Source organism: Hydra viridissima, unplaced genomic scaffold (genome assembly GCF_058129835.1).
Source record: "Hydra viridissima isolate aposymbiotic clone 2 unplaced genomic scaffold, HvirCarnegie_v1 scaffold_11, whole genome shotgun sequence".
Lineage (NCBI taxonomy): Eukaryota > Metazoa > Cnidaria > Hydrozoa > Anthoathecata > Hydridae > Hydra > Hydra viridissima.
The window spans coordinates 2,659,529-2,682,949 of record NW_028324310.1 but is presented as its reverse complement, the minus strand read 5'-3'; the positions used below and the strand labels follow the sequence as shown (position 1 = coordinate 2,682,949).

The 23,421-nt window shown below is 29.4% G+C and overlaps 2 protein-coding genes and 1 pseudogene across 3 annotated transcripts; 2 read left to right on the top strand and 1 right to left on the bottom strand.

The window, feature by feature from the left end:
* Positions 1–74: 74 nt before the first annotated feature.
* LOC145191437 (succinate--CoA ligase [ADP-forming] subunit beta, mitochondrial-like) lies at positions 75–8,332 on the top strand. The gene is made up of 12 exons (XM_090066770.1): positions 75–207; positions 646–829; positions 3,581–3,680; positions 4,241–4,331; positions 4,907–4,978; positions 5,183–5,285; positions 5,443–5,607; positions 5,808–5,969; positions 6,066–6,208; positions 7,412–7,532; positions 7,731–7,819; positions 7,945–8,332. Exons 1-12 carry the CDS (start codon positions 94–96, stop codon positions 8,017–8,019), a joined length of 1,419 nt encoding a protein of 472 aa, XP_089922896.1. The 5' UTR covers positions 75–93; the 3' UTR covers positions 8,020–8,332.
* Positions 8,333–12,609: 4,277 nt separating this feature from the next.
* On the top strand, positions 12,610–14,696 carry LOC149881696 (uncharacterized). Its single transcript, XM_090067531.1, has 2 exons — positions 12,610–14,564; positions 14,647–14,696. Exon 1 carries the CDS (start codon positions 12,772–12,774, stop codon positions 14,548–14,550), a length of 1,779 nt encoding a protein of 592 aa, XP_089923657.1. The 5' UTR covers positions 12,610–12,771; the 3' UTR covers positions 14,551–14,564; positions 14,647–14,696.
* A 3,412-nt stretch (positions 14,697–18,108) lies between these two features.
* On the bottom strand, positions 18,109–20,605 carry LOC149881695 (uncharacterized; annotated as a pseudogene). Its single transcript, XR_016445217.1, has one exon. The product of XR_016445217.1 is annotated as an uncharacterized LOC149881695 (transcript).
* Positions 20,606–23,421: the final 2,816 nt, after the last annotated feature.

Genomic DNA, 23,421 nt, shown 5'->3' with positions numbered 1-23,421 from the left:
TACAATATATGTGAATTAAACTCTTCGCCCGTTTTAACTACTATCTGTGATGAAACGTTAATATTTGACAGAATTACCAACTTTTCGATATTTATGAATTTAAAACAAACTAGTTCCAAAATGGCAGCTTTGCAAGGTCGCTCTTTTCCAAAATGGGTTAGAGCGTTATCGTCTTTGCAAACTCCTCTTATATCTGCAAATGCACGGGTAATCCTAAATTTGATATGATTTATGTTAATATATAGAGATATGAGTCTTAAATAATCTGTTTTTAGTGGCAGCCGCTCCACATACCGGCTATAAAACCCTATCCATAGCTACCGTAAATGCTGATTATTTTTTTGATCACAATAATAGTTACCCAATTTCAGACCATAGCAGTGGAACATAAGCTTGCCATCCGCTCCTTGATAATATACAATCAATTGCTTGACTGATCATTAAGCAGCTTATATCTAACTAATTTAAACACTGAATTTTGCAGTTTAGCTGCATATTATGTAAAGATGGAAAAGTAAACATGTAATCCAAAAATAGCAGATAATTTTTTTGCTACTGGATTTTATATTGGTAAAAGTTATATGAAAGAACTTGTTGCTACTTTATTACAATATGCATCTTGTTAAAATGTATTTCCTTTTTAAGGCATCATCTTTGTCTAAACTACCATACCAGTATGGCAACAAATTTCCTTCACAACAGCAGCTCAGAAAACTTTCAGTACATGAATACATCGCTATTGATATGCTTCGTAAAGCAGATATTAAAGTTCCTAGAGGAGATGTGGCTCGAACTCGTGACGAAGCTTTGAATGTTGCTAAAATCATAGGTAAATTTGTTTTATTGTACTCTATTTAATATTTTGTTTTGTAATTTTTGATGTTTTTTGGTAGAAAAATTAAACTAGGAAACCAGAAATGGGTTATTTCATATCAAATGAATGAAACTTTTTATGAAATCTGAATTTGCCATTTTGCATGAAATCTCCCCCTTCAACTAAATACTGCTTTTCATTTTTTGAGGTAAATAACATTTAAACAAATTTTTTATATACCTCAAATTTTGTTTTTATATACCTCAAAAATTGTTTATATACCTCAAATTTTCTAATCTACTAAGTACTATGTGGATACTTTGAGATGACCGAAAACCAAAGGCAGGTTAATCTTAAAATTTTCTTCGTTAAATTGTAGAAAGTTTATGATTTTGAGTTCATTCTTAAAAACTAAGTTTAAAAAACTGCAAATTAAATTATATTTTTAGCTACGCATGTTGGATAGACATTTTGGATAAATTTAGGTAACTAGAAAGCTCTCTATTCAAAAGTTATGAGTTATCAAAAATGTGCCCTGTCCAGTTTTTTAAAAGTTATATTTCAGACTCAAAATGTTCATTACCTATTGTTACATCAATTTATTTTTGAAATTTTTTGAATCTAAATGGTTTCTATCAAAAATGGTCAAAAAATAAGTGGGGATTCATTTATAACTCCCTCAAAGATTGTAGAAGTCAGGTTATATTTTCAAAAAAGAATAAAAATATAGTTTGAAAATCATAAATCTTAGCAAAGAACAATAAATTACATAAATTGTAAAACTAAATATTCAAAAATAAAAGGTTATAATAAATTGTTACAGCATCAATATTAAAGTCTTTTAAAAATTAAAGATAAATTTTATTCTAAATATTGCGATACAACATACAAGTCAAGTACTGCATTTTTAGAAAATTTTTTAAATGATTTTCAAATTTCAGTTTTGTTAAACAAAAAACATTCATGAATTATTTATTAAAAGATGTAACGTAGTAAATTTCTTAAATTTCGCTAAATAACAAATATATTTTGTCTGCTTTCTTTAAGTGATTTGCTGTCAGATGATGTATGCGTTAGGTGCATAACTTATTGTGTTATACCATGTTATTTCATCACTATCATCTAATAAAGTAGAAGCATTCACATAGCATTTCACAGTCCCAATAACACATGGATTTTAGTCATGAGCATTTTTAAAAAAAAATGGCACTCAGCAGTAGTGTTTAAATCTTTTTTATAACAGCATGAATAGGTTTTTTGTTTTGGACCTAAAAATGATTTTGAAAGAGTTTTTTTTTATATTATAGTTTTGTAATTTTTTGGTGCAATGCAGCTCTATCACTGAAGTAGGTCAAGTGTTCAAACATTCCTAAATATTTAAGTTTATCAATAAGATTAGTGATAAAGCAATTGACAGTATTAGTTCCATGATTCAAATGTCTGGTAAACACAATAATTTTAGCACTTATGTTTTTCATCTTTCCGAAATTGAATAAAGGAATGCAATGGCTGTTATTCCTATGGATTGTTCAGCAACTTGTGTTAAAAAACTATAGTTTTTTGCTAAGTCAAAGAAAAATAAAGCTTGCTTTTATTTTAGGTTGGTTTTTAAATGTTGCATATAGGCAACTTGACTCTGCTATTTCATTAAAATCATATAAAGGAAAAGTTCCTGGGGCTAAAGTACATTGTAAAATTGACATTTGCTGCTGATAAAAACTGACTTCATCAATTTCATTATCATCAAGTAAAAACTGACTTCATCAATTTCATTATCATTGTTCAAAATTTCTTTCCCTGGACAGTTATCATATGCTCCCAGTATGGATAACTTACATAATAATAACTACAATATTAGATTATAAATATAATAACTATCCCAGTACTAAAAGAACTTTCTGGACTTCCTAGTGTGACATTTCGGTTTACAAGTAAAAAACTAAATAAATTAAACTTAATTTATTGTATTTTATCATAACTGATTTAGAATTTGTAATCCATATTTGGGAAATAGCTTTACTGAGACTTAAAATAAAGATCTTTTGAAGTAATGTTCCTTATGAAGATATAAGAAATATAACAAATGGAAATTTTGCAAACACTTAAAGTTAAGATTAAGCTGTAAAACTTAATATTTCAGGAAATACTTTTTTTTAGTAAACAATTGGTAAAAACTTGAAAGATAATTAAGGACATCAGACCCAAGTTTAATTTGAGTTAGTATACCTGAATTCTGAAACTGCAAGCTGTCTGATATTTTAAAGTATTTTACTGATCTCTATTTTAAAGTATTGGTATCTGAAATTAAATCTATTTTATCACATTCAATATTTAAAGCTGCATAATCAGGAATAGAGGATTGTTATAAGATTTTCAAAATAATTTTATTGCATAAAAAGAAATGACCATATTACAAATTACAGAACACATACATTTGGGGTGTATTGTCTTTGATATACCTAAATGAGAATTTAATTCACTTCATCTTCATTAAATGTTATAATTTTTTCATAATATATCTTTACTTTACTTTTAATATCAATTTGCATAGATTTATTGCATAGATTTATTTTCACTTAGCAAAACAAAATTATTCAAATTTGGCACTGAATTGAAGTAGTCTGTACTTAAGTGTCTCATCCATTTGAACTTTAACTATTTAAAAAGTTGTTGTTTGTTATATATTTAGATTAAAACTCTGGTTTCTTCAATTTTACTTTTTTTAATTTTTTTTTTTTTTTATTGATATTTCACTGTTTTCTTTAGGCACACATGACTTTGTCATAAAAGCCCAAGTACTTGCAGGTGGTCGTGGGAAAGGTCATTTTAATAGTGGCTTGAAGGGAGGAGTTAAAATTGCATACTCGTATGTTATTTTTTTAAATAATATAATGATGAACTCTTTTTAGCATTTGACTTCTTATTTTCATATAATTTTTATTTCAAGTTGCATTGTAAGTATAAGCCTTGATGTCAAGTGATGAAATCTGTTATAAAATTATAAATAAGGTATTTTGTTTGTTATGATAATATTTGGAGGAAAAACTGACATTCCAGGCCAGATTTTGTCACAGTATTGTTATCTCCAATGGAAATCAACTTTTTTCAATTCAGTTTTTGCCATGTAATAATGAAACAATTAAAAACTTGAGTTGAGATAAATGAGTCTAATATTAAAACTTCATCAGTATTTTATTTGTAGTTTCTAAAAGCTGTTATTTAGCTGAGAGACAGCAGCTGATTCTTTTATTTTGTAATGTTTTTGTTAAACTTTGGTAGTAATTGTTTCTAGTTTCGTTTCAAGTTACATAATATCATTTTTTAGGTCTAGAAAAAATTTTCAGAATTTCTCACTATTAATTAACTTTCATTCCAAAAAATTTGCACAAGCTGCTAATTCTAGCATAATCTTTCTTTAATGTTTAGTGCAAAAGAAGTTGCAGATATTGCAGATAAAATGTTGGGCCAGAAACTATATACTTTGCAAACTGGAAGTGATGGTAGACCATGCAATGAGGTTAAGATCTCTTTGTAGTTTTTCAAACGTGTTTTGCTTAGTGTATTTTTGTGTTTATGGTGCCTGAAGAAGATTCTAAACGAGAAAAAAAAAAATTAATACTATCTGTCAATTAATACTGTTTTTAGTTGAAATAATAAGAAAGGAACATAATGAACTTAGCTACATGCTGAATGTGATTCAAAGTACAAGTTTATTACCTTTAATCAATAATTAAGAATAAAAATTGTTCGATATTATAATAAAAGTTCAATGAGATTTATTTAAACTTCAAAATCTTTTTTTTTTTGAACTTGTTCTTTTAAATCCAAAGTGTTTGATTTGTGTTCTAAATAAACTCATACTCAGCTCCCTCTGTTGAGTATGATAGCAAAAAATTCTAATAAAAGGATTTTGTTAACAATTACAATTTACTTATTACTTTAAATAATTGTAAGGTTTTTCAAATAAGTAACCTTTATTTTCATAAAAACCTGATTTGAAGTTAAAAAATTTGAAGCTTAAAGTAGTTTCTTTTTTACCCCTTGCTGTTGATGGCTTATAGTGTTTTTTTAATTGTTTTTACATATTTATAGGTTCTTATAGTTGAACGGTTATATCCTCGGCGTGAATATTATATTGCTATAACTCTTGATAGAAAAGCAAAGGTAATTTACAACAAATTTAAGTGAAATAAATTCTTCCTTCATATATCATTTTAAGTACATTTTAACTTGTGTTTAAAGTTCAAGACTCATGTTTGTTATGTAAGAGATAAATTTTTGGTTTGTTTCAAACTAGCATTCAATAACATACCTAACAAATGCAGTTGTATTGAATAACCAGTGCAATTTAAAGATATTTTTTTGCAGGGTCCATTATTAATTGCAAGTTCTCAAGGTGGCATGAGTATAGAAGATGTGGCAAGAGAGAATCCTGATGCCATTATTAAACACCCAATTGATATATATGAAGGTTGCTTTGTTTGCATTTTTTTTGTGCAAAAAAACAATATGGCTGTCTGTTTTTTGTTTTCAATTTTGTTAACAAGATTAGTTTACAAATAACTATAAAAGTGTAAATGTAGTTAATTAATTTTAATATTTATGTAAAATATATAAATCTCATTTAGGTTTGAGTTACACAGCAGCATTGACAATTGCAGGTCGATTAGGGTTTACAAATGATTCAGCAACTTGTTGTGCTAGTATTTTAGTTAAGTTGTACAAGCTTTTTATAGAAAAAGATTGTACGTTACTGGAAATAAATCCATTTGCAGAGCTTGCAAATGGGGAAGGTAGATTTAGTTCTGCTTCACTTTGTTAACCAATCTAATGTATTTTTTGTTTGTCCTATCTACTGTATTTTCTGTTTGTGTTTTTAATCTCCTCAAAAAAATGTAAATAAAAAATAAAAAATTGCTTTTTTGTTAAATGTTTATATGAGAATGAAATTTTTTAAATTTTTTAAGTTATAAATTAGGTAATTCTTTTTAAGTGCTTTGTATGGATTGCAAGTTATCTTTTGATGACAATGCACTGTTTCGACACAAAGAGCTAATTGCCTTGAAAGATTGGACACAAGACGATATTAGGGAAGTTGAAGCATCACGCTATAACCTCAACTATATTGGTCTTGAAGGTTCAATTGGTTGCTTAGGTAAAAAATAATTGAAAAAAAGGATATTGGTTTGAAAACATAATTGTAATGTGATATAATTTTATAGTAATGATAAGTTCAAACATTTTTTTTAAGTCAATGGAGCTGGTTTAGCTATGGCTACCATGGACATCATTAAGTTGAATGGTGGTGCACCTGCTAATTTTTTAGATGTTGGTGGAGGTGCAACAGCTGAAGCTGTTACAGCTGCATTTCGTATCATAAGTTCGGACAGACGAGTGAGTATAGTAACTTTTAAATACCTATGGAGAAAAAAAAACTAATTTTAAAAGCATTATTTCTTAAAATAGACTTTCAAAGTGCAATAAAGACAGAATCTTCTTACTAATTTTTAATTTGATATAAACGATAACAAGCATAATAAAAAGCACTCTAGCACGCTCCTAAATAAAAGGAAAAATTGATGTTGTTACTTATGTGGGCAGAGGTACTATTTAGGTGCAGATCTAAGGGGTGGCCATTGCAGCAATGGCCACATAGTTTAAATTTAACGGCAGACGTTGATTTTGGGTTTTTCACATTAGTTTTGGGTTTTTTCGCTTAAGGAATATCCCTGAAAATTTAAATTTGTCTGCCGTAATTTACGGATTTTGGCTATAGAGATTCCTGCCATGGCCAAAACGGTTCTTATACGTTACCAACGTTTTATTCAATCAATAAATGCTTTGGAAAAATATTAAAATATTGATCTTTTATCGAAATTTCAACGGTGAAAATAAAATATCACCACACAGTTACAAATTCCTGGATCCGCGCCTGGTACTATTTGTACTTTTGCTACATAGTGTTGATGTAAATATATTCCAAAAGGATATGAAAATTATATCACGCTATTTCATATCCATTTTCTTGCAACCTTTTTTGTTTAATCTAATGAACTAATTTTGAAGCAAATATAAAGTTTTTTTTAAAAAAAAAAGCAAATTTTTGCGTTTGCGCCTTTTTCATCATGTACTTGTGCTTACCTATTCACAATACACAAACGAAAAACCACCGTTGTCAGGTTCTATCGAAATGTTTCTAAAGTCTTTAAATAGAAAATTCTATTTTTCTCAAAAGTAGAGACAACTGTTATTAGGTTTGTTTAAAAGTGCGAGACGAGTAAATAAAATGAAATGAATGGGGGGATGAAGGGGGGGGGAGGGAACAAATGAACAAATCGTGTTATTTGGGCTGCAAAACAAAGGTTTTGCCACAAGATGCAGCAGTCAATCACTGGGAAATTTGAAACTTTGTATTATTTTTTCTATAATTGTTATAAAGCTTTTTTCAATACTGAGATGTTTGTTCATTTTTGCTATTAAAAGAATGAGAATTTTATTCTGTTTTCAGATGTATTAAGTTAATATGAAGTTTGTCAATAATTGTATATTAGTAACATTAGTAATATGCAGCATATTATACTGTATATGTATATGTAGGTAAAAGCTATTCTTGTCAATATATTTGGCGGAATCATGAAGTGTGATGTTATCGCTGAAGGCATCATTGAAGCTGCTAAAGCTCTTCATTTGAAAATTCCTCTTGTCGTGCGACTTCAAGGTAACCACTCAAACAAACAAAAAAAAACTGCATGTTGCCATTTGATAAAATTTCGCCTGACGATTTGTGTTCTTTAAAAAGAATGGTTTTCTATAGAATATTTGGGTTTCTTTAGAACCAAACGGCTTTTACAATGTTTTGCTTTTTTGTTGCTTGACCAAGAATAACACACTTTTATCTTACTTATTCAATGTTTAGGAACCAATGTCGAAGATGCGAAAGCATTGATTGCGAACAGTGGTCTTCGCATTTTGCCGTGTGATGATTTGGATGATGCTGCTCGAATGGTATATTAGTGTTATATATAAATAATCGCGTCCTGTTTTTTGCCGATCTTTGTTATTTGCTACTGTTTAATTTTTTTTTTTTTGTTAGTTTGGTTCATGTTTCAGTTTGTTACTGTTCGTTATAGGTTGTGAAACTATCTGATATCGTTACAATGGCGCAACAAGCTGATGTGCATGTAAATTTTGAACTGCCCATCTAATTTATCGCATAATTTTTTTGTGAATTGTTTATATTTATATTCGTTCCGTCCTTTCCATGTATATATGATTGAACCTTGGTCTCACTGCAAGTATTTTTACTTTTTCGAAGCGAAGTTTTAATGTGGTAGATTTTAACGAATTACGCAACCAAACATTTTTTAATATGTTCGGGTTTCTTGTAAATTTTATGCTCATGTCGAATGTTTTAAAAATGGTCTTTAAATTTTGTCGTGCCGAAAACTGTCTGAAATATAGATTTCAGTTGAATGTGTTCAAGACGACTGTTTTTCATAATAATTCTCAAAAGAAAAATCGAAGATTTTTTCCCTTTTTTTATCTTTCAAAGCTAGTGGAGATACTTCATAGTGGTGACTTTTCTATTTGATCAAGCAAGCCCCCCCCCCTTTATTAGTAATAGTCAATACACATTAGTTGCAGAAGTACTTAAGAAAGCATTTCCACTAATTCAGTATTTTGATTTCGGTATATAATTTGGTTGATAATAAGCCTACTTGTAGGTACTGTTATCTTAGAACATTTTTAGTAGTTTAGGCAAAATCTGTAAAAGGATACAACAGTTTCTAATAGACTTCTAAAACAAAATGGTATTTTTTTGACCTTATCATGCAGAAGTTTGAAGTTGACAAGAAAAGGAATTTTAAATCTATTTTTTTCAAAATGGGTTTAGGTTGAGTTACACCACTAAAAGAAATCTTTATTTGCAATTTGTTTAAATTTTTGAATTTTACAGAGGAAAAATGGAGTAAGAGAAAACGGTTTTAGTTTCTGACTCGGTTATTTTTTGAAGAAAAAATACTTTTAGGATTTTTTATAATTTTATATAGGAATTTTTGCGCTATTTAAATTTATAAGAATTGAGAGAAATATTTGGAAAACATTTAAAAATTTATATTTTGGGTTGACTAATTGTTTATACGAAAGACCAACCTAAGATAGATACTTTTAAATGTTTTCAATATATCTCTTTTCTTAATATTAATACTTACTTTAACACAAAGTATGTAATAAATTTTTTCCTAACAAGGTGAAATTAAAAAATATATGTATATTCTAACTATAATTTGGGTAATGATGCAAGTTTAACAAAGTTATATACCAATTTAGTAGGAGTACTTTAGAAATTGGAGAATAATAACTCAGTTTGATCAACTTTGTTGTTTTCTAGAACGTTGTTCACAAGGCCTGAAACATACTTTTTGAAAAAAAAAAATATTTTTAACTATTATTTGTTTTACAAATTTATTAAAAATGAGTGTATCATAAATAGAAAAAACAAGTTAGAGAAACAGCTAACTTATTTTTATAAGACTGTACCTGTAAATTAAACTGTAAAAAAACAGACCACACTATATAAGTTTGATTTAACATGTTCTAAAAGTGTTGGGATAATACGCAGATAATTTCTAACATGATTACTTTTTATACTACAGTAATATGAGAAAGTCACATTTACCAACTAAAACTTGTTTACATGTACAGACCTAATTGTTTTGTAAATGTTAAACTTTTTAAAAGCACATTAACAAAAAACAATGAGTCTAAATGATTTTTTTTTAGATTTATAGAAATGTGGAAGAAATTTGGGAAATTACGGATTGATTTGATCCGAAAAAAATGTATCGGAAAAAAATTCGTTAAAATTTTTTCGGATTATTTTTTCCGATTGCAATCCGATTCGATACTTTCTGATCGTATTGCAATTCGAAAAATATTTTTCGAATTGCAATCCGATCCAAAAGTATCGAATCGATATTATTTTTACGGATTTATACGGATTCAGAATAAAAAATGCTTTTGAAATAAGATTCATTTTTATTTATTTATAATATTCAAATATACAATGAAACGAAATGATTTCCTTGTTAAGAAATAAAAAAAGTCAAAATCACACTGAAAGTTAATCATTTTCGAAATTCATTTCCTGGCCACACAATGTCTTGAATTTTACTGAGTTGCTTAACCTGCACCAAACACTTTCTTCCTCAGTTGTTCAGTGAAATCAAAGTATTCATCATCTTCATCATCCAACATTGAAGGGCTTTGGCTAGCCAAAATTTATTTTTTTGACAGTTCTTCCATCGCTTTCTTTACTGCAGTTTTGACTACTTCAAATTTTCTCCCCTCACCCACAAAGCACATGCCCTTCCTGTTAGGATTTAAAAAAAGAGCTATAGAAAATTCAATATTCATCAGCTCCCCTTTGAATCTTTTGTTAAGATCTTCATTGAATTAGTGAGCAAGCTCTAATGACACCTCGGTTTTTGGCTTGACACAGGCCTTACATTTTGCCTTGTTTTCCTTCACCTTGTTGAAGAATTCTCAAATATTAGATAGCTTAGGTATCTGAAAAGAAGAAAAAAAACGAAATAACATAAAAATGGAATAAATCAGATTATTTGAGTTTTTCCTTTATATTTGTCTTAACAAAAAGTGATAATTTTGAGGCATGCATAAAGCTTTCAATAAAAGAAATAATTATTTAAAGGTTATTTGCCTTAATTGTTGAAATGAACGTAACAACTTTTCAAACTAGTTTTTATCTCTATTTCTATTTTTATTTCTGTTAATATTTAAGTAGAAGAAATATAACAATTTAAATTTTATCGGGCCGATCCACTAATTGAAGCAATCCGCAAAGCGAAATAATTCGCAAAGGAATTCGATCCACAAAAAAAAACATAAAAAACCGCAAAAATTCAGTTTGAAATATTCTTAATTTTTAAATCAAAATAATATAATAATGGCTTTCCGTAATAAATGTAAGTGAAGAATAGTAGGCTTGATCTGTTGAACGAATTGTTGTAGGTTAAGATTTCCAAATAGGACTGATTGAAAATAAAAAAGAAATCCACTATTTATAGGACGCGCACATAATAAAAATGAAATTTGTTTGGACCACACCATTTAATGGTGACGCGAACGGATTGTGATTCGTATAATTCGCTAAGCGAATTAAAGTTAAATTGATTCGTAAAAATTTTTCGGATTATTAATCCGAACAACAAAGTGAATCCGCAAAAAAAAAAATTTGCTAGTGGTTCGTAAATTAGTTTTCGGATTATTAATCCGAAAAATTTTTACGAACTGACTGTTTTAATCCGCAAATTAAGTCGGATTGGCTTTTTGCGGATTTTACGAATCGAATCGGCGGTGCCTAACGCTACTACTGGTCATTGAGCTTCTAACATATTCTAGTTCATAATTGTTGGCTTTCCTTATCTTGCACTTTTCTAGATGTGCACGAACACACCACACTTTATTATTGGTTTTTAGTTCACATTGGTTTCACTTAACTGTGTTCTTATCAACCCACACACTATGCATCGCTTAGCGGAAATACGATTTTGTACATATTTTTTAGTGATTTTTCACATTTAAACTTTTTAAGTTTTTTTTTTTTTGAATTTAATTTTTAACTCTCTATAAAAAAAAAATTATTATAAGTTTTTTTAAACTTTTGACATCTTAAGGGTTTTTTTGAGTTTTTAAAAAACTCGCATTTTTGTTAAAATCCTTTGAAAGTATATAAGTGTTAAATTTCTATATTATTTTTATGCGAAATTAAAATAATTATGTATTTAATTGAATGTAAAACTAGAAATAGAAAAAAAGGGTTTTGGCATAGCATTTTTTTGCTGATTTTTTGATTTCTTAAACATTGATTGATTTGAGCATGTGGTCACTGAGGTCGCCTCGTTTTTTTTTGAATAAAATATAGCTACTGCGAATTGACTTTACTGCCGTGCAAAAAAATTGTGGCGACCTCTGTGACCTCATGCTTAAAAATCATTTTTACTACTGTGAATTTTATTCAAAAACCGACTAAATTCTGTGAAGTAAATGAAAATTCCGTTGTTCAATAACTTCCGGTAAGTTTTTATTTGATTCAGTTTTACCTTGCGATGATTTTTATTAACTATCAAAATGGCTACATTCACTCTTCGTCAACTTTTAATACATACATTTCCCCCAAGGCATATATTTTTAAGAAAAAATTTTAAAGCCTGTGCAAAATTTTTGGAGTCTAAGTTTATTGCACTAAATAATGCTGGTTGTATGGTTAGTTTCAAAATTTTTCGAAGACTAGCTTTTGAGTTGATAAAAAAATTTAACAAATGTGGAAAAAAAAGCAGTTTGTTCTTCACTAAATACAAAGATTTTCTGGATAAAAAAATAGAATACAAATCATATGTCTGGTAAGTTTTTTATTACTTCTAAAATAAAATGTTATATATATATATATATATATATATATATATATATATATATATATATATATATATATATATATATATATATATGTAGCTTAGAAACAGATCCTGAGCAACAGATAAGGAAATATGAGGAGGGACTACTTATTTTAAAAGAGGGTGAAAAGCTGATTCAGCAGGGTGAACAAAAAATGAAGGAGGGCCAGTTAATACTTGAAGGTCTTAGACTGAGGTTAAACAGGTGCTATGTGTGTATTTATATATATGTGTATATATATATATATATATATATATATATATATATATATATATATATATATATATATTTATATATCTGTACCTCGGAGGGATACAACACTATGTCCATTTTTTTCCATATTGACTTTATTACAGAGTTAAAATCAGATTTTCTCATATTTCTTAGAGGAATAGAGCACTATGTCCAAAACCAGTTAGAACCGGATATAGCATGTTTTAAAACAACACCAAGTCCACTTTCATTTAAAGGGATAGAACACCATGTGGACTTGGTGTGGACTCTCCTGTAAAGTTGTGAAAATGGACATAGTGATGTATCCCTCCGAGGTACAGATATATATAAAGTTAAAAGTTGTACACACATTTTATACATGTTTTAGGAGAAATACTGTAACAATGGGAACACCTGAAGCACCAAAACCTAGAAAATCTTTTTTAGAACTTATGAGTAGGATGAAACGTAAAAGAACTGATAATCTTCAGGGAAAAGAACTGAAAGAACTTCAACATGCTGTAAAAAGGTTTGCATCTAATCCCTCTACTGCACCCAGGTCTAATTTATATGGTCCAAATTTATCATTGCATACTTTTTGCAATTTGAGACTAACAGACAGAACATGGGCTGAACTTAAAAAAATTATTACACAAAAGCATCATCTTGTTCCTCCAGGTTTAACCAAGTTAAAAGAATACAAAAAATTGACATATCCAGAGCAAGTGAAATATTCAGAAACTGAAGTAAAATGTAGTCTATTCAATATGATCAAACATTCAGTTTCTAGAGTGTTTGAGTATCTTTTGGAGGATGAAGATAATTCTATTAAATTTTTAGCACAGGAGGAACGTGATAACATATATGTTATTTGCAAAGTGGGTGGTGATGGTCAGAGTGACCAATCTGAATTTCAGAATGCAGCAACTATGAAGAGAGGTGTGGATGATTCCACTGTGTATAGTATAGTGTTTGTACTGTTGGAGATTCGAAGTGGAAAAAAGATACTATGGAAAAATTGTAATCCAAATAGTCCAGATGCAACCCGTCATCTTATGTTTTGTTTTGCCAAAGAGACTACTAGTTTTATTCAAGAGAGGTTTGAACATTTACAAAATGAAATTTTGTCTTTAGAGAATATTAGGTTAACACTTCATGACAATACTTTTGTTATAAATTCAAGTTTGTCAACTATTTATACCACAATGAATGATGGTAAAACACTTAATGCTGTGGTATCAAAAATGCTCAAAAAAAATATAGCATCTCAGTGCTGTCATGTATGTCAAGCAAGTCCTAAGGAGTTTAATTTGGAAACCATTTGGAATAAAGATAAAGATGTAGACAAAAATATATTGAAACTTGGAATTTGCAGTCTTCATTTGTGGATATGCAGCATGGAGTGGGTTTTCAATACTGCTTGCAAACTTCCAGCAGTGAAACAAGGAAGAAAAATTCCAGCAAAAAAAAGCCAAGATTTTATTGAAAACAAAAAAAAATTTCAGCACTTATTCAAAATACAATTAAAAATAAGGGTATCTTTTGTCAGGAAGGGAAGTGGTACATACAACACTGGCAATGTTGCACGAAAATTCTTTAATAATCCATCTGTGACTGGAAGAATTTTAAATTTGAATACCACTATGATCAAACTATTTAGGGACCTGCTCATTGATATAAATAGTACAACCGCAAGACCGGATGTGAAAATTTTCAAGCAGAAATCTGAACGTCTGTTTGGTCTCATTTCTAATGATCAGTTTTTAAAAGCCATTCCAATGTCACAGTCCTTGCATAGAATGGTAGTTCATGGTGTTTCTTTTATTAAATATTTTAAGTATCCAATAGGTTCTTTATCTGAGAGTGCCATTGAAGCCAGGAACAAAGCCAACAAAACTGCACGAGTAGGTCATGCACGATTAACTTCTTTTGCTGAAAATACTAGGGATACAGCTAAATATTTATTTATGACATCTGACATGTACCTATACTGTAAGAAAAAAAAATGCAAGAGGTATAAAAGCTATACTGCAAGAAGATTAAGCTGATAACTGTTCTTAAGGTAAATATTGGAGAAAGCTATGTATATCTTTAAATTTAAATATTTAATGTTATTGTTTAATTTTATTAATGATACATTTTAGGTGCTGGTGGTAGCCAATCTGATATTTCTGAGGTCTTTTTACATAATCAAACACTATGTTTTTTTTATGCTTGCAAAAAAAAAAAAAAAAAGACACTAATTAGAAAAGTTGAAACATAAGAATCCCAAACTTTCATGTTTGAGGAAAAATTGCATCAATTGGCCTCAAATTGACTCAATTTTGCCATATTTTTGTTTTCCTCAAAGATGTGTCTAAAGTCCTATTTCTATTTAGTGATGCATAGTGCAATTCTTGAAGGCTTGTTGTAAATATTAAATGTTGCTCCACATAAGGATTGCTGAGATACGTTTAGAGTAAAAATTTTAATTATATTTCAATTGTATCTATTTATTACAGTGAATACAGTTTTTTCTTGAATGTATAATTATTAGAATTAGAATTTGATGATAGATAATTTCTAAAATAAATAGTTTATATCTTAAACTATACTATTTATTACAATAACAAAACTTTTTAAAATTTTAATGTGTGTTGTTTAATAATTTTGGGAAGATAAAGAGTAATGGTTCGTATTAAGAAAAGAAATCAAGGAAGCATTATTAAACCATGCAGCTGTAGTTGATAAGCAACTTTTAAAAAACGGCTATTTTCATAGCCACATATTGTTAAAAACCTATTTTAGCATCAGAACCTCTATTCTGCATTTGAGGGGAATGGAACTACTGGAGAATTTTTTTACTTTTATTTATAATAAAATACTTATGTTATTTCCTTTTTTATTTAACATGAAAATATAAATGGAGACTAAAAATGCCTGTAACCCCTAAAAAAGATAAACTGATATATCAGACTTAAATAGAGACTTAAAACTGATATATCAGTTTTAAATATAAAAAAACTATCGGTTTTATATCTTTTTAATCAAAAATCGAATTAGTCCGGATAAACCAACTAAAAAACCGGAATGAAACCGGTTTTAAAAAAGACCGGACTTTTTTTTATAAATATATATAAAAACAAACAATATCTCATAATTGATGCTTTGTTAAAAAAATTACTTCAAAATGTTAAACAGTTCTCTAGTTATAAGGCTATTTCCTTTTTTTCTATCAGCGCGACGCATAGTGCCACAGTGGGCCAGTGACTGAACAAAAGAATAAAAACCAAAGTCAGAATTTTAATGTCATAATGGTTTTTAACAATTATATAGATATTATAAAACAATTTAAAACCGTTTATATACACTTAAAATTTTAATGAATATACTAATGATGTAGTTGAAGTAGACGCGAATGTAAATTAGAAAAAAATAATTAAGAGAAAAATGTTTAAAAAATTGATGGAAATAAAAAAAATTTACATAAAATATTGTGCTTTTTAAAATATTATATAACTATAGTAGGAGAGAATTAGCGAAAAATAGGGTCGAACCCGGACAAAAATGGTATAAAGCTGAAACTTTGCACAGAGGAAGTAGACAGTCTCTGGATGAGCGTAAAAAAAAGCCCCGTTGATTGCGCTACGGGAACATCCCTTTTGGGGCAATTTGGGGTACAAAAAAGGGGCAATTTTGACAGCACCAAAATATCATAAACTTTATATCGTTGGATCGAAAATTTTATGCTGATCAATATTTATATAAGAACTATGACTTGAAAACAATTATTTTTTAAGTTATTTACGTTTGAAAAGTGTAAAATCGTTAAAATGTTATATTTTTTGTTTTCAAAACATAATAATATAACTTTTGTCTGTGCGCAATTTTAAATGGGAAAAAATTAGTAAATAATATATTCTTTTAAAATAACTTTAAGGCTTGAATGCAAATTTCTTTGAAATTAGATGTCCGATATCTTACTTTTCTCAAAACAAATCATCAAATAAATTTCTCTCGTTTTCAATTTCATCACTTGAATCTTCTTCAATTTCAAAATCCTAAAAATGCAAAATATTTGTATTCCAAAAAAAAACAAAAATATTTAAAAAAGATTATGAGTATATTTAAAAAATAAAATTTACCGTTTTATTACTGCAGTCTTGCCCATGACAGCCATCGCATGCAGTCATGCATTTTAATCCGTTTTTCTTGCAAGAACACATATTAGTTCCGCACATATTTCTTGACGAATTTTACAATCGCAGCGAATCACTTTTAATATATTGGGTGGTGCCACATCTTTGTCTGTTGGTATTGGAAGAAGAAAACCATTATCTAACTTCCATCCCCATTCTTTAGGATCCAAGTTAAAAGATTCATCTACCATTTTCCATTCAACAACTTGTAGGTGAACTCTAAGACCATGAAAATAAGCAGCACGGTCTGTGGGTGGTAACTTTTCTGGCTTAATAATTCCTTCACAAACCATTTGTTTATACTTTAAATACCTAAGAAAAATACTATGAAAATATGACACTTTCTAAATCTAAATGAGTGACTTAAATCCACAAAATTATAACTAAACTTTCAAATACCAACCGCATTTTCCTTAACGAAGATTCTGCATTTCCACCAAAAAGTTCAATGAAAGCCCTTACTGCAGATTCTCCAACTTCTTTTTTGGTTGCCAAGTAATCCGAAATAATTTCAGATACTGATTGTATATTATTGGATTTTTGCAGTAATTTTAAAAAACTAGGTTTTCCTTTTCCCAGTATTGAAGATGTCGAGTCACATCCTGACCATGCGTGAACAAATAACAGATGTTCTTTAAAATCCGTTACTCGAGATTGAGCGTCTTTAATACTCCAGAGTTTTTTCCTTCTTTCTTGATAAAAAAATGATACATTAGCATAACTGCTATATCAGTATCATCAGCAACAACAATGCATGGTGAAATTTCCTTTGCAACTTCCAACGATTTAGAGACAATTTTCGTGTCAGCATCCCCTTTGCAAATATATACTTCATATCCATCTCGTTTAAGGTAATCTGACAAAAGTAAAATTAATTGTGCCTTGTTGTGTGAATTCGATAGAAAACGCTCTTGTGAGTACGGAACCTGATTATTTTCTCTTATAACAAGATTTTGGGAAGAATCTTTGCATTTTCTTCTGATGTGTTCATTAGATTTAATTGAAGATTTTTTATCATAACCATCAAATATAATATAAGTGGTGGCATAATTTTTTCTTATATAGCTGATGTAGGTCTCAACAATTTCTACAAACCTCATACCTTTGTTCCAAAGAACTCTGTGGAGTAAGGAACCTCCATCAAGGACATATTTGCACAAACTGACATTTGTACTTGCTTTAATTTCGTCGTCAGGAAGAATCACTTTGCGCAAAGATGATTTGTTTGCTTTCAGCATTAGGTTATTTTTAAATAATGATTGTGGGAGATGAGTAAGTTCATAATCAAAATATAGTTCAACGTCATCCTCTCTTTCTGCAATTGCTGCAAGTCTATTAAAAAGGAGTGTTGGATCGACACAACAATCAGTTTGTTTGTCTAGTTTTACGCTATTGGTCAAAACATCTAAAGAAAAAAATGTATTCTTCTTTTTAAACTTTGCTTCATTGAACTTAAGGCCGTTGAGAAATGTTTGTAGACGAACACCTATGCTCTCAGCCTCGTCACAATTGACAAGATCTTCACCATTGACTGACACAAGACCCGTAGATAATGAATATAGATTTCTATCGACAGTATTGAATGGATTTCTTACAGAAAACCAGTCATAAAACAACTTACAATGTTCATAATCACATACTAATCTTTTAATACCCATTTCTTTATTGCTTTCCGTAACTCCGATGTCAAATCCAGATAATTTATGCATTGCTTCATGAACACTTGCAGAATAACAGATGCTCATTGTCCATAGGTTGCGTACATTTTCATCAAATCCTCTAGCTCTAGTTAAACCACCATTGCATTTTAAAGACCGCATCAGGGTCTGCTCTATTACAAGATCAGAAGATAGGCCAGCCCAATACCTTTTAGATCGGCGCACTGCGTGACGACCATCTAAAAATTGTTGATGTAACCATGGATTCGTTTCTGAAAGGTATTGCATTTCTTGCAAATATAACCTGGAGCACTTGGCATAGTTTGAATGCCCTGATGCGGCAAATAAGTTTAGCATTTTTGAGATTGTTTGAAGATGCAAGTACCAGTTACAAGTTCTCTCTGCAACTAAAAATTCCTTTATGATACTAATATAGTATATGTACAAGATCCAAAGTTTTGCAGTGCGTGATTCATATGACTTCTTTTCCGTATAGGTTAATATGGCACATTCAATATTTTTGAAAGCATCTGTATTACCAAGTCTGATTAACTCTCCCTCATTCATACCATTTTGCATTGCGATTTTATAAGTGCATTTAAGTCCGGATATATCTTATATATCATATATTTGATTCATCAACTAAAATATCTATAATATGACTCATCAATGCACTCTGGACCAACATGTGACCTCTTAAAGCTCTTGCAACAGCTTTTCCTTTAAGCATATGTTTTACTGTATCTTCAGAGTAAACTTGTTCTAAAACTTCTTCCAGGCCAGTCCCTGCCATTAGTTTTCCAATGCTTCCGAGAAAGCTCATCATTGTGTGAAACCCTCCGAGTCGACATACTATATTGAGGTTCTGATCTTTTATAACACCAAACGCTTTCTGCCATAATGGCTGATCAAACGTAAAGCAGGGAGTAACTATTTTATATTTATTGGCTTCATCAATAATGAACAATAGTGTAGAATATATGCATGTTTCATCTGAAGAATTTAAGTCAGTAATAGGTAAAAATTTTATGGATGCTTTTTCATTAACTGTTTTTGATTGTGATGTAGTATGCATCATATAACCTGACCAGTTTGGGCGAGGATTATTTCTTGAACTAAAAAACCATGCTACATGCCAAATAAGATCAAGATTCATTTCGAGCGCACGGAATACTTCAGATACAATATCTTTTATTGGTTTAAAACTTACATTTAAAAAACCCTGATAGCTTGATCCGTGATAAGGCGTTATTTTTAAAGACATATCAGATAAATTTTTAATAGACTTGTGTTTCAAACGTGTTATGCTTTCATAATTGCATTTAGAAGACGAACATATTGATATTAAACCCATTCCGTGAAACGTTCCCTTTCCGGTCAATGTTCGAATGTTGTGATCTACATTATCAGCGACCCAATGTAGGAATTTCGGCTCTTGTTCTTGCGCGGCATTTACTCTACTAACTGCAGCAGATAACTTGAACAACTTAACTTCATCGGAGGAAATTGAAAATCCAAATTTGTAAAGGTGATCCACAAGCCATTTTGTTCCAAAAGATTTATCGATATCTACTCCAATTCCAAATGGAATCGGTGCTATCATAGATCTTGGTCGCGAAGCTTGAGCAATGCATTGTCCTAAACTAATTTGTCGAAGCTCAACTGAAATTAAATGGCTTAGAAAGCTGTAAACTCTTTGGAACCCATTTGAGTCCATATTCAATATCACCCATATCCTTTAGTGACGGATATACAGATTTATCGACATTCATTTCTCTGATTTCGCTTTTAATTATACTTGCAGCGGCAGAAATAATATCATTTTTAGTGTGATCTTTCTTCTTTTGAAATTTTGATATAACAAAAGAAGCCATATCTCTGAAACAAACTAAATTAGATTGACCAGAGAGTTCTCCAAAAAAAATATGATCACGATAATGTTCAAGTAATTTTTGTTTTAAAGATTTCTTCGAGTAACACGGATAGCCATTACTAAGTTCTTTCATTTTAATGTGCACATCTGAAAGAGTATAAAGTTCGCAGTCAGTTTCTTCTTCTAACCAGAAACAGAGTTTCTCAAAATTTTCAAACATAATGAGATCTAATGGGCGTCCACGTTGGTTGTCGCTTTTAGTTTTAAGCCTGAAGTTGTTCATACACGAAATATGATAAATAGCTCCTTCCGCTACAAGATCATAACAAGACATCAAACGAGAATGTACAGCATTTCCCCAATCATCCTCTCGATTCAATGAACGTTCAATCATTTTTTTAATCAATGGTATGGTCTCAACTTTAGAAATCAGGGAATGTTTGTGATCTACCTTTTTAGTACAAAGAAAACATTTTGATTTCCAATCAAATACCTCTTCAAATGAGGATCGTAGTTTCTTTCTTGGAACAGATAATGATTGATCTTTACGACTATCCACAAACTTTCTTCTACAGCTATGATGGACTAGTACTATTGTACTATTATGCGTGTTCTGTCGGAACTGGGTGCTTATTCACAACTTTTCCGTAACTCTTGCGTAGCTGAGCAAAAGTTATGAAAAACTTACGCAAACTATTTTTTGCGTAACTATTTGGTATTCACAACTTTTTCGTAGCGTTTGCGTAAAGTTAAGGTTGCGCATGAGTTACGCAAAACTTACGCAAAAACTTACGCAAATATTTAAAAACTATTTGTATAGAATAAGTAGTTAGTATTACTAAATTCTTTTGTTTTGATAGGTATCTACTAAAAATATTATATATATATATATATATATATTTATATATTAATATATATACATACATATATATATATATATATATATATATATATATATATATATATATATATATATATATATATATATATATATATATATATATATATATATACATAACATTTTATATAATGGATGGTTCACTCTAAATTGAACCATCTAATAGATGGTTCAATTTAGAGTGAACCATCCATTATATAAAATGTTATGTATATATTTTTTTCACCTTAAAACAAGCTTATGTAGTACTTCTGTATTTTTGGTAAATATAATAATATATTTTCCATATATTAACATACGTTAAGTTATTTCTTAAATAATACAACTATAACCTTTTTTTTTACAACAACAATAGCAATATATTATATTTCTATTGTTGTTGTTGTTGTTAAAAAAAAGGTTATAGCTGTATTTTTTAAGTAAATAACTTACGTATAGCAGTATAATATTAATATAAGTATATAATTTATTGGCAGTTACAAACAAAATCTGAAATCTTTTACAATAATTAAAACGCCATTTTTTAATATTAGATGATTTAAAGTTACGCCAAACGTAAGTCAGAAAATAGCAGACGTAACTTTTCTTGCGTAAACTTCGCTGAGCACTTTTTAGGAAAATGTTGTGAATACCGTTTTTTAGACTTTTTGCGTAAGTAAAAACTTACGCAAAAACTTAAGTTTTTGCTTAGGCAAAGTTTGTGAATATGACTTTGCGTAACTTTGAACTTACGCCAAAACTTACGCAAATTTTTGACTTACGAAAGAGTTGTGAATAAGCACCCTGGTCTCTAAGAAAACTAAAAATATGCAAAAATCTTTCTCAAATTATAGCTACGTTACAATTGAGTTTAGAATTAAAACTTAACCTAATTTTATGTTGTTTGAGTAATAAAATTGAAAAAAAAACAAAAAAAAAAAAAAAACAAAACATTGTTGATGTCAACTTTACTTGACCTCCCCCTCCCCAGTGTCACAATTGTCAAAAAAGTAAGACCCACTTCCTCCCTATTTTGTTGACGTAAATAATGGGCAGCCCCTAATTTGAAATGATTCGAAAAATTAATGAACTATTAATTTAACTTAATTAATTAGTTTAACAAACTGCGCGAAAAATCTTTTTTATAAGATTGTATATTTAAACAAATTTTAACCTGCATAGTTCATTCATACTCCGTTCTTCGCTTAATCGAATCAATGTTTTGAGACCTTTTCCATATACTTTGACATAACTTTCTTTGTCAAACCCAAGCTTACACAATACACAAACAGCATTCTTTTTTTTTTCAAATGTAAAAACTTTTACTACACGTAACGTTTAACTTGTAAGTTTTACTTTTCCATATAATAGTTTCAATATAATAAGACGCAACCTTTTTTCGGAGTAAAACTTAATTATCCACTCATACAAAATGTTTCATTGAAAACTTTTGTTATGAAAACAAAAGAAATGATTAAGTTTTTCGCAGTAAAAATTTTCTTTTGAAAACACAAAATAGAATGAAGTTTTGCGCGGCATTCACTTTTAACACTTTTACACTTTTCAAACGTAAATAACTTAAAAAATAATTGTTTTCAAGTCATAGTTCTTATATAAATACTGATCAGCATAAAATTCTCAATTCAACGATATATAATTAATCATATTTTGGTAATGTCAAAATTAGCCTACTTTTTGCCCCAAATTGCCCCAAAAGGGATGTTCCCGTAGCGCAATCAACGGGGCTTTTTTTTACGCTCATCCAGAGACTGTCTACTTCCTCTGTGCAAAGTTTCAGCTTTATACTATTTTTGTCCGGGTCAATTCGCAATTCTCTCCTACTACTATATATTATCTGGATTTTAAAAGTTGTTTGACTAAAATTTGTATGTAATTAACATATTTCCAGCAACTTTAAACACGCTTACTATTTTATATTTTATTGTATGACTTTTGCTTTTATTTAACAAAGTATTTTTTTTTATTGCTTCATCTTGCTTTTATACTTAGATATTTTGAAGCTTATATATGTTTTCTTTAACAATTTCATAAATATGGTTGCCACTAGGTGCCACTTTGGTTTTCTTTCACATTTGAACATCTCTTACCTAACAAAATATCTGTAATTGCGCTCAAAAATTTTTATTTGCACAAAATTTTAAAAAACGCGGAAAACATATAATACGATCTCACTCATACTAAATATTGTACTGAATAATAATGTAACGAAATTCACCAGTTTATCAGACTCAACAGTCTGTCAATACATAAAAAAGAAGACAGTATACTTGTATACAACTTTATTAAAGAACATGATTTGGCAAAAACTTTGA